The 11,584-nt window shown below is 48.4% G+C and overlaps 1 protein-coding gene across 1 annotated transcript in view; it reads right to left on the bottom strand.

Moving 5' to 3' along the window:
* Positions 1–481: 481 nt before the first annotated feature.
* SREBF2 (sterol regulatory element binding transcription factor 2) overlaps positions 482–11,584 on the bottom strand; it is a 268,321-nt gene continuing 257,218 nt past the window's right edge. Inside the window, exon 16 of the mRNA XM_069652776.1 lies at positions 482–5,628. Within this exon, the coding sequence (XP_069508877.1) occupies positions 5,408–5,628 (221 nt within the window). The 3' untranslated portion in view covers positions 482–5,407. The remainder of the gene's footprint in view (positions 5,629–11,584) is intronic.

Here is an 11,584-nt window from a genome sequence, read left to right as displayed (position 1 = left end):
TAAAGCAATGGTTTGGGCCAATAATTGAAGATGGATGTAGACAGCTATCTCATCCAAGACCAGAATTCAAAGACATGCGGTCTAATTGTATGCATTATTTGCAGAAGACATCCCAATGCACTGCTGCTAATGGACAGAGATAGAACTTTCGTTATGCATGTTTGCCTATTTTGCTTGCCCTCCAATATGTTCACGTTTAAATGCGCTCTTCATTTTCTTTCGTCTGTTGAATGATGATGCCATATATATAGCAGACTATGCCTGTTGCATAGCAGATTTTTTTATTTTGTTATCCAAATTTAATAGAGATTAAAACATGTGTTTCCATCTTAAATGCATTTTCAATTATTTAAAAATAAAAAAAGCAGTTTCTATCCATGTTTGTGGCACAATTCCTTTTTGCTCCCCACCCTGTTTCACTGGGCTCGGAGTCTGTACCTAAAATGTCTAAAACAATTAGCAAATAATTGACCCACAAGTATTTCAATTAGCAAAATAATTTAATTTCTTGATATCTACAAGTCAGAGTTCCACAAAGACAATATCAGAAAAAACACGCACGCAAACCGTAACAGGAATGATACAAGGGGGAGGCGGTTGAGAGGTAGAGATGGGGAAAAACATAGCCCCTCAGTCAGGGAACAGAAATAAACGCGCGAAGAATGCAGCGTTTTAGCAGCCAGGCAATCAACATTTTCCGAACACTTAAGGGCATCTTGCAAATCCTCACCGCTTGCCCATAGTTGGGCAACAATGCAGCACTGCTGAATCTTCATGACTCCGGATCACTGTAACACAGTATTAAACAATCCCATGATAAGAGTGGCCCAGCAGCGCACCCTTGCAGCACTCACTCACCCCCCAGATTCAGAGTGCAACATCTGTTTCCTATCAACTATTACGTCAAATTCGAATTCTGCCAGGTGGGTCAGATTGTGATCATGGCCCTGGGTTTGGTTACAAAAAGTGCAATCTCTGTTCCACGCTCATGCACCTGCCATGGTGTAATTAAGAGATATCTCCGCAACCTGGACACTGGCTTGAACAGAAACCTTATTAAATGGAGCATTAGACACTAGACGCACAGTCAATGTAGTCTTTATAGAAGCACTGAAAGTAATAAACATGAAACTGTGCTGCTTGCACTCAATGGGCTCCGGATATGCAACATTACGTTGAGGTGCATTTTTCAATTTCTTAGACTGTCCTAAAGGAGGTGAGTCAGGAGGCGTTCATCTAATCAGCCGAGCAGAAGGAATGCTGGGAGAAAAAGATGTATGGATTTGAATCAGTACCCCTCCAATGTTACAAATCAGACTTATTTTGAAAATGAATATTAGCTTTGCCTAGCTTTAAGGTGTATGTAATAGCAGTTATAAAACAGTTCACAAAGCCATGACATTTTAAATCCATCTAAATACAATTGGTAGAGACTGACAAACACAGGAATGTGGTGTTTGTGGAGAGTCACAGGAGGAACACATTTTCTAAATGAAGTGAAAAATCTGAAAATACAAAAGCCCTGGAGGAGGGCGAGCACAGCTGGGTGTAATGTTGGGTCCTTTGTTTTTCAAGTAGAGTGCTTGGTACAACTTCCCTTATTGACTTCTGCTGAGTTCCAAGTCTATCTGCCATTCATTAGGATCTGAGCTGACCTTTTGGGGCGATGGCTCTTTTTGCCTTCTCTCACTTGCTCAACTCACTTTGTGGTGCACTGTTCAGCCGCCATGGCTACCAGTGCTGGGGAAAGCCCATGCTATTTTTCTCCCACCTTTTCGTGTGGCAGCAGAAAAAAAAAACCTTAACTAGAGTGCTACAGGGGCGCATTGTGTACTCTTTATCTTTCTTTAAGATACACGTGTGTTGCTTTTGATGTGCAACCCAAAGAGGCTGGAAGTGAACACTTATTTTCAGACAGATAATTACTTTGGAGTGACCATTTACTCAAAATTAAAGCTCCTCATGTTTGAAGACATGCTCTTTGTTGTATAGCCTTTGTTGGTAGTCTTCTTGCCCTGTAAGGTCAGAAATGACCATTTAGAGTCATGCACTTTCACAAGGATTGTGCAAAAGAAGCCCGGTCAGTGGCCAGTGTGCCTTCACTGGGGAGAAGAGGTGCCAGATCAAAATCCACGTTCAGGGCTTATTGGTGGACAGACGTGAGGTTGCTGGCTGTTCTCCACTGAACACCCCCCCCCCCGTCCCTATCTACTTGATTGTTACAGGTCTCATCTATTGGAGGGCTGGGGTGTCTCTCCATTATTTAAATTGACCATAGGAACCAAGCTTCCGAAGCACGAAGACTGCACAGGTGAGCTGGAAGAACGGCTGCTGTGGCAAGAATTACACTAACCAAGCCAGCCACCATTGAATGCTGCACTTTTATTCTTCAACATGGGGAGGGACAGGGCCCGGCGGAGGGGGGCGGTTTGGGGGAGGAAGGGTCGGGGGGGCTGACGAGCATTCTTAGGTGCTTCCATCACTTGGGCTGTTCGGCACAACCAGTCCTCAGTCTTATAACGGGTCCTGCTGCCTCGAGCTCACTGGAGTTTTCGGGTTTCTTTAGGTCTACACCATCAAAAGAAAGGACTTTGCTCTTGCTGGGACCCTTTTTGGTCTGAGGGTCAGAAACACTGCAGTAATCACTGTGAAAGGGGCAGCCCTTCCTTCACTTGCTGCTCTTCTTTAGGAGGGGGCCTGCCTGGAACTGAAGTCCTCCACCTTTTGAACAAGTGGCTGCCGGACCTGTGCATGGTCACTACAACTGCTGCTCCCGCCTGTAAACCTGAGCCAGCAATAAAGGAATCCAAGTCAGAGGTCTTCATCGTTGACAAATCCAGCTAGCTAGGTTATAGTCAAGAAACTGTTGCCAGAAGCTGCAAGATGGTCTGCAGCTGCGAAATTCCCTTAACACCAAACTATCTCTCTGCAACCGAGCCCCATAGACCACCACAGACTTAGATTGAGCTCTGTTGTCCCCAATGCCTCATCTAGCTAGGGTTGTTAGCTTCAGCAATCAGTTCAGGGGTGAGCCTCCATAGCTGTTTTGGTGTAGCCCTGTTCCCAGTGGGATCAATAGGACGTAATGTCCTACCCCACAGTTATCCTTACCTGACTGTAGATGGTACAGACTTGATCAAGGACAACTCCTTGTTTTCCTAGTAGTAAAATTGGCATCTGCAACATCACTTAACAGAAAATCGATTTTCTAAGAACCTGTTCACCATACCCAAAACAAATTATCTATTGCATTGAGCTAGGCAGAACGTTTGACACTACTTTAACCACTACAAAAGTACTTTGATCTGAACATATTTACCTAGGGCATTGTTGCCTTTGCTCCTACGTTGGGGTAAAACAATGTAGGTTCATCTATAGTGCGGTCATAAGGTATACATGTTTCTCCCCCACTTCACTACTGTTGAACTGAGCAAAGCTAAAAGGGAGGATCTAAATGACCACCCAACTGACCAACGCATGATACTCGGGAGCCGTTTGGAAGCTACCACCTAATGACTGGACAGCCAAGAGCATGTCCACACCATTTCCTGAATGCCAATATTGGCAGCTTGGAGACAGTGGACTGACAACACCCTAGGGTTTAGAAAATGGAATGAAATCTGGGAACAGACAAACCAAATTCAGGGAGGGTGTATAGTTGTAAATCCATTGCATTGGTCCCTCCATGTTCAAACCGCTATTTAAACGTTTACAGTAGCTGGGCTACTTCTGAAAGTTGCGACAGGAGATTCTTAGGCGTTTGTCTTGAAATGTGCAAAATAGGTTGCAATGTGAGTTCTGATTCACTTTAAAACGTTATAATTCTGTTATTTATACATTTTGAAAGTCTTCAGTCTTTATTGCTAATTGGTGCCCAGCTTGTGAGGTGCTGCCAAACAGTTTGCTAGCATAATGAGATTAATCGAACTATAATGGATGTGTTCCAAAAAAACTAAAGGTTGCTTTCCTGCACCTCCTCCCATTTCCACAGACATTTGCCCCAGATCCCTTCAAATTTCTCAACAGTGCACAGGCTTAGCCTAAAGAGTAACCCCTGCTGTACTGCCACCTTCTCCCACAGAAGGCCAGGGACGTATACGTGAGCTCAGTTATCAGTGTGGATGGCAGCAGTCTTGTTTCCAGGGTTTCGTTTTTGTTGATATGCACCCAAATTAAGCTGTACTCCAGAAATCCAGAAAAAAGAAACGTGGTCCCTAGCACCCGAGACACGTTGCTGGGATGCGAATGACGTTAATGCTTGTGACAAGAGGGCTGGCACCGCTGATAAAGGCACCAAGCCCTCATTGAAGGCACTTGCTTTGCTTGAGCCTATGAACTTGGGCCAGAAGGCCATAGCCAGTTGGGCCAGCACCCTCTGATCCCCTACGCAGCCATAGCCACCTCATTAACAAACAAAGCAGGTCTTTTCAATTGGGACTGCGATTTCTGCAGATTGGTCACAGCTCTGAGTCGAAGTAATCGGCTGATGTTGCCAAAATGTGGTTTAAAGAGGATTGAGTATGAAGTCTCATCACAAAGCTTACCCAATTTCACACAGTATGTAGTATTTCAGGGAAACACTGGCACAATTGAATCCCAGCTATGGTGTCAATGTGAAGGATTTACACTCAACAGTTGACCCATCAATGGGTCCCAGAAAATAAAGGTTATGCAAAGTTTGAGGCAGAGCTGGTGAGAACACCAAGGCGTGCAGCACAAACCGGCTTAAGTTAACAGCTGATTGAAGAACAGCGTCTGACTGAAGCTCAGAGGATGCATAGATCCCATCCTTCAGTCCCTCTCAACTTTCCCCCACACACCTCTGACATCTGCCAACAGAGGCTCACAGAAAATACATTGCCATCAGAGTTGCAAGCTCAGCATAACAAAAAGTCAAGAGATGCCATATTCATGCCCTTCACACCACTCACACATCCAGCCTGCTTACTGATACAGAGAAAGTAGGAGCATGGTCCCATTTCTACCTCTCCAATTGCCAATGACATTGTTGTGCCGTCCATGTACAGCAAATATTAAAAGATTGTTTTTGTATATAAAAAGTACAATTGCTGTATTGGGGAGGGACCAGTGATGTGGGTGATCTGGGAAGCTTCCTTTTAAGTTCTACATTTGAGACTGGCAGCCATGCTCCCAAAACACAGCCGCAATATGATGTCCAGTTGACCAATGCCATGTGCAATCCTCCCAGTGTATGTACCAGGATTAAGACCCACGAGGAAGTCATGGGGGCGTGGACCAAATTTAACTTGAATAGTAAAAAAAAATCCCCCAAACGATGCATCTCCATTTTGGGTCCTTTCACCCAAGCAGCAGAAACAAAAGCATCATCCAGTCACATGATTGCTGTTTCCTTGGTTGCAGGGCATTTTGCTTTGGATTCCTCTACTCACGAGGCAGCCATTGCAGTGCTGCCACTGAGCTTCACCATCATCTGCTGGCAGTCATTGTAAGAGCGCCGGTCGCCCACCTTCTCCAACGTGCGGGCCGCTTCTGCCAGCAGGACTGCCCGCTGGCCTGGTGATGAAAGAAAGGAGAGTGGAAGGTGACGACACGCAAGGACGATGGCTGTGGCACGCTCCCTCTGCCCTGGCAATACATCCTGTTCACCTGTGGAGAGAACAAGAGCTTGTGATGAGCGCACAAAAAAACACCAGTTTATTCACCATAGAGGTAGACTAGGGATTGGGCCAAGGCCCAACCCAGCACCACATTACTGCTAGCATCTGGTAGATGCCAACACTTCACAGTTCTAGCAAACTCGCACACAGTTGCTTTGGGTGTCAAGAGAGTTCAGGGAGCAGAACAAAAAAGTGGATTCAAATTGCAAACTTCACCATTTATGCCAGTTCATTATGGAACCTTACCTCTTGCCGACCACTTTGATAGTCAATTAGGACCACTTGCCTGAGAAGCAGGGTCAAACTCCTGGCAACCACAAGACGCCATTACAGTATCACATACAGGTAGCCTATCAGGAAGTACAGCATGTTCCTTCACAACCAGACAACAGTCACAAAAACAGTTTTATCAATGCAATTTAATCTCTGTGCACCACATATTCAAGTCATGATGGAAAAAGAGCAATATTCACTTTTTTTTGCATTTGAAAAATATCCTTCAAAGCCATTTTAAAAACGTGCTTTAGGCTGTAAAATGCCCCATCACTTCAGTACCCTCATACTTCTGAGCAACTTGGCAATGCAGCGAATATTACTTGTGCCCTCAACCATCAATATTCCATTCGTCTGTTCTACCCACCTTGACCAAGCGTCCCCGTGACCCTGGCCCTCAAGCCTGAACCCATCAGAACTCCCCTAGAGGCAAGAGTAAAGGTATGAGCTGCATAGTAGATTGGGGCTCATCAGAATGATGCTTTTTATGTATTCCCCCAAAGCACACATTTAAAATGTAAAGGCTACCTACATGCAGTCTTAGTTCAACATGGGTATTGTTAAGGTAGAGTGCATTTTTGGGGGCTCAGTAGTCTTTTTTAATGGGACCGCTTAATCTTTACACATCGCCTCCGCCTTTTTTTTTTTTAGGGGATTTCTAATTAATTTTGGTGGTCAGATGGACTCCTGCTGTAGTCCTCCTGCCACCACATCCCTTTTTCGCTCCTTAAGAGTGTATGGTCCTGGGTCGCTCATAAGGCTCCCCGGCCTATGGGTGCTTCCTAAATCGCCCCCCCCCCTTTTAAGACCAATGGTGTTTATTTTGCCCTACGTTGATTTTAGGGTATAGGCAGGTGGCAGCTAATAGCCCAAAGTACTTTTATGGTAGCCATTGCAGTACAATGTTTTTTTTATATAAGCCCTACTCATTTTTAGGGGCTTCATTTGTTCAGGGAACCCACGAGGCACCCTAAAATGGTGGGCATGTACATGCAGGCTCTTTGGGAGCCAAAGATGGTGTCCTCTATAGCGATTTGAAATAGTCTACAACTAGGTCCTGGGCAGGCCATCACACTTCCTGTGGAAGAGGGCATGGGCGTTTGGCAGTTTTTGGGGCCAACCAGATTGGCTGGCTACCAAAACGTGCGTTTTAAATCCCCCAGTGGCACTGGTGGGCTGGCAGAGTCCAGCCCCTAATAGTTAAGGTACATATAGGGGAATACTGATCAAACACTCAGTTCTGCTGGGGTTTTGGAAAGAAAGCAGGCTTACCTCTGGACAATTTTGGCAACAAAATGCATTGTTGATTTATCGAAAACCCAGTCTCACCATACCGGTGGGTCTGGTGTCTCTTGCCTTAGCACCCAAATATGAAAACCAGAGCAGTGCGTCCTTCCTAGGTCTTCCTCAACCTGTTGATGGTCTTCATATGCTGCGGCCAGGCCTTCCATCCGGGGACCATTTTCCTGGGCTGATTTACCACAGTTTAACGTCAGACTCTTGCGTTGGATTTGGAAGCTGCCACCGCGTGCATGGGTGTTGGGACCACCTGCCAAATCGGCTTCTCTAGCCATCCTGGGTCGACACTGCTGATGTCCGACTGCAGGGTAGTTTTTGCAGGTGTGCCATCCACGTTTGCCAGCTGAGCCACCAGGGTCTACGGTGCGCAAGTTCCTCCATTCTCCTGGAGCAATATAGCTGATTCCTTCCGAGAATGGTGGGTCCCTCTCCTAGGAAGGACGACTGTTCCTCCTTTGGGCCTTACAGGTCATCACTGGCTTACTTTAAGTCCTTGGGTGACCGGATCCTTTTTCTTGCCCTGCAAAATAAGATTTGTACTTACAGGGTTGTTCTGTTGTCTGGGAACAGACTTTATGAAGCAAACGGCGAGTATACCACTTCTGGCAAGTAGGTTTTATTGAAGATACCCACCCTCATATCCATGGGTTCTACATGTCCTGGCCAGCCTATTTCCCAATTTCTTTAAATTGGGGGCTGAATCCTGCTCTGCTTCTCTTCACCCGTGGTTGCTGGGACTCCAGCTCAGCACTGGCTCTCACCTTTAGGGTTACCATGTTGTCCCCTGAGCTTAGCTACATTCTTCATAGTAGTTAGGGAGAGGAACAGCAACTCGCCTGGATTTTCACTATAACCAAAGGGCCACCCACAGACTTTGTAAAAAGTGCCACCTAGGAAATAACAGGACAAACACTGGAACTCCTACAAGCGACACTGAAGTATTTCCCTGAACTGTGACATTTTGCTGGGTACCTCCAAGGTCCAGGGATTTCAGTGAATACCTCCGATGTATTAGGGATGTTTAAATCTATGCATTACACTTCTGCCTCAAGATATACACTAACACTGCACGTTTCTTTCGTTTCCCTCCTTGGAGGGAAACATGCTCTTCTGGGACTATGCAGTTTAAACCTAAAAAGGATCCTGGACATTGGGAGCACTCATGAGTCTGTTGGACATAGTGAACTATATTGTACTACCTCTACATGTTTTACCCCTGTTCTAGGTCACACTTCCTGTGCAACAGTGAAAGCAAAGAGATCCACCTGTGAGTGCAACATTGGGAGAAGAGCTTCTGAACTTCCTGACAGTGGTCCCACTTGTGAGAGGCCGAAGTCTGCCTGCTCAAGGAATCCGTTATGACATTCTCTCTTCCGACAAGGTGAGCAGGCGTCAGATACCATTCTCCAGAGCCCAAAACCACAGTTGCATTGCTTCTCTAAGCAAGGACCCCACAACCCCTCGAAAGGAACAAGTTACTTACCTGTAACTGTTGTTCTCCAGCATGGGTCTGGCATGGATTCACATGCTCATGAATATTCCCCGTCGTCAGGCTGGGAATCCTCGGTAAAGAAAAAAAATCAGTTTCAGTTTTGTTTCTGAACTGTCTTGCTACTAGTAACCAATCACTGGTCTCTGGGTCATACTGCCCCTAGCCAATGACTGCCCTCTACCTAAGCCCATCCTCTGGCAGCCATCTTCAGATTTGGTAGCACGTAAAGTGGCAGTAGGACCAAGAGAAGAGCCGCAGAGGGGTTGGAGGGAGAGTTGCATGTGAATCCATCAGAGATACCCATACTGGAGAACAACAGTTACAGAGAAGTAACTAGTTCCTTCTCCAGCATGGGGTCTGGCATGGATTCACATGCTCATGAATACAAGAATATGTAGCAGTACACACATGCACAACCATGAGAGGTGGCAAGGCTCAACATTAAGCATCACTTACCTCCTCACCAGGCTCAATTTCAAGCGAACAGGTGGCGCAGCACTGCCTGGCCGACTCCGGACTCCTCCCTGGAATCCCGGTCGACGCAGTAGAATCTCGTGAAGGTGTGCATCGACCTCCACGTAGCAGCCCTGCAGATGTCCAGCAGGGGCACACCAGACAGGAACACTGTGGTAGCAGCGATCGCTCTGGTTGAATGGGCTCTCGGACGGCCGGGCAACGGTCGGTTTGCCAACCAGTGACAACGCATGATGAAGCCGGAGAGCCATCTGAAAATGGAAGCCTTCGAGAGGGCCTTCCCTTGGTTCACAGGTCCAAAGTTGACAAACAGCTGTGAGGTCTTTCGGAAACTCTTTGTGCGGTCCATGGAGAACTTCAGCGCTCGAGCTACATCCAGCAAGTGCAAAGTCCTCTCAGCCGGCGACGAAGGCGACGGGAAGAACACAGGTAACACCAAGGGCTCGTTGAGATGGAAGTCCGACGGCACCTTGGGCATGAAGGAGGGGTGCATCCTCAGCACTACCCTTGTGTCGTGGAAAGTCAGGTATGGAGGTTTACAGGAGAGGGCCTGGATCTCTCCCACTCATCGTGCGGAGGTGATGGCAACAAGAAACGCTGTCTTCCACGATAGGAACTTCAACGGCGCCGAATGCAGAGGCTCAAATGGCGGCCCCATGAGCCTGGTCAGCACCACGTTGAGTTCCCACGCCGGGGCCGGAGCCTTCACTGGCGGGAACGATCAGAACAGTCCCTTCATGAACTCCTTCACCACGCGATGAGACCACAGAGATCACCGCCCCAGAGTTCTGGTGTAGCGGGAGATCGCTGCCAGATGGATTTTGATGGAGGCGTGCACCAGCCCCGCCTTGGCCAGGGACAGCAGGTACGGCAGCACTTGAGGGGCTGTAATCCGCAGAGGGTTAATCTTCTGTGCACAGCACCAGAGAGAGAACCTCTTCCATTTGTGTCCATAGCACTTGAGAGTCGAGGACACCCTGGCCTTCGCAAGCACCTCCTTGCAGTCCGCCAGGATATCGTACCCTCTGAAATCGAGTGCTGCAGGAGCCCGGCCTGCAGGTACAGCGATCCCGGGTCGTGATGGAGGATGGCACCTCCTTCCCTTGTGAGACGATCCGCGTCAGTCGGTAGTTTGACCAGGGGGGGGACACCGACATGTCCAGAAGGTCCGGGAACCAGATCTGCCTCGGCCACGCCGGTGTGGCGAGGATCATCCTGCACCGGGACCGTCTGAGTTGACTGAGAAATCACAGCAGCAACGGCAATGGAGGGAACGCATACAGAAACAGGCCGTCTGAGAAGGCATCGCCCATGCTCCCCGGCTGTAGAAACCTGCCGGCGAACTCTGGCACTTGGCGTTAAGTCACCATCACGAAAACGTCTATATGGGGATTGCCCCACCGTCGGAATAGGAGATCCACCTGATCCTTCCGTAGTTCCCATTCGTGGCATGAGCGCAGCTCCCTGCAGAGTGAGTCGCCAATGGTGTTCTTTATTCCTGCCAGATGGAAGGGTACCAGGAACATCCCTTGGGCAACAGCCCAGTGCCAAGGGTCCTGCACTTCCTTGGATCGGGCTGGGGATCTTGGGCCCCCTTGCTTTCTGATGTAGAACATTGTGGTGGTGTTGTCGGTGAAGAACCTTACCACCTTGCCCTTGAGGGACGGAGGGAACGACCTGAGGGCCGAGAACATGGCTTGGAGCTTCAGGACGTTGATGTGTAGTGACCTCTCCTCCGGGAGCCAAAGGCCTCTTGCGTGGTGATCTCCGGTGTGCGCACCCCATCCTTCCAGGGAGGCATCCATCGTCACAGTTTCCAGACCCCGGCGCATCAGGAAGTCCATACCCGCCGCTAGATGCGCGCGGGTGCCCCACCACCGGATCGCTTGGCGGAAAGTCTCGTTGAGAGGGATCCTGTCTTCGAAGTTGCCCACCACTTGCATCCAACGGGTGTCGAGGAACTCCTGCAGTGGACGCATCCGCAACCAGCACAGGCACACGAGGTAGATGCATGACGACCTCTTGCCGAGCAGGGACTTGATGGACCTCACCCTGGCCACTTCCAACCGCGCCACTGTGTCGAGTCTTGCTCCCAGGAACAGGGTGTTCTGCAACGGTACCAGGTGGGACTTTGCGAAGTTAATCGAGAAACCCAGATCCGTAAGCAGGCGGACGGTCTTCGCTGCGTGATCGACGGCGAGTTCTCTTGACTTTGCTCGGATGAGCCAATCGTCCACATAGGGGTATATGTTGATCTCCTGCAGGCGCAGCCACGCCGCCACTGGTGCCAGGCACTTGGTGAAGACCCTCGGTGCCGACTTCATCCCGAAGGGCAGGGCATTGAACTGATAGTGTCACCCTTGGACCACGAATCGCAGGTGTCCTTTGAGTATGGGAATGTGGAAGT

This window comes from Ambystoma mexicanum, chromosome 3p (assembly GCF_040938575.1).
Source record: "Ambystoma mexicanum isolate Mex_15411 chromosome 3p, UKY_AmexF1_1, whole genome shotgun sequence".
In the NCBI taxonomy this organism is placed as follows: Eukaryota; Metazoa; Chordata; class Amphibia; order Caudata; family Ambystomatidae; genus Ambystoma; species Ambystoma mexicanum.
This window is presented reverse-complemented; position numbering and strand designations above follow the sequence as displayed.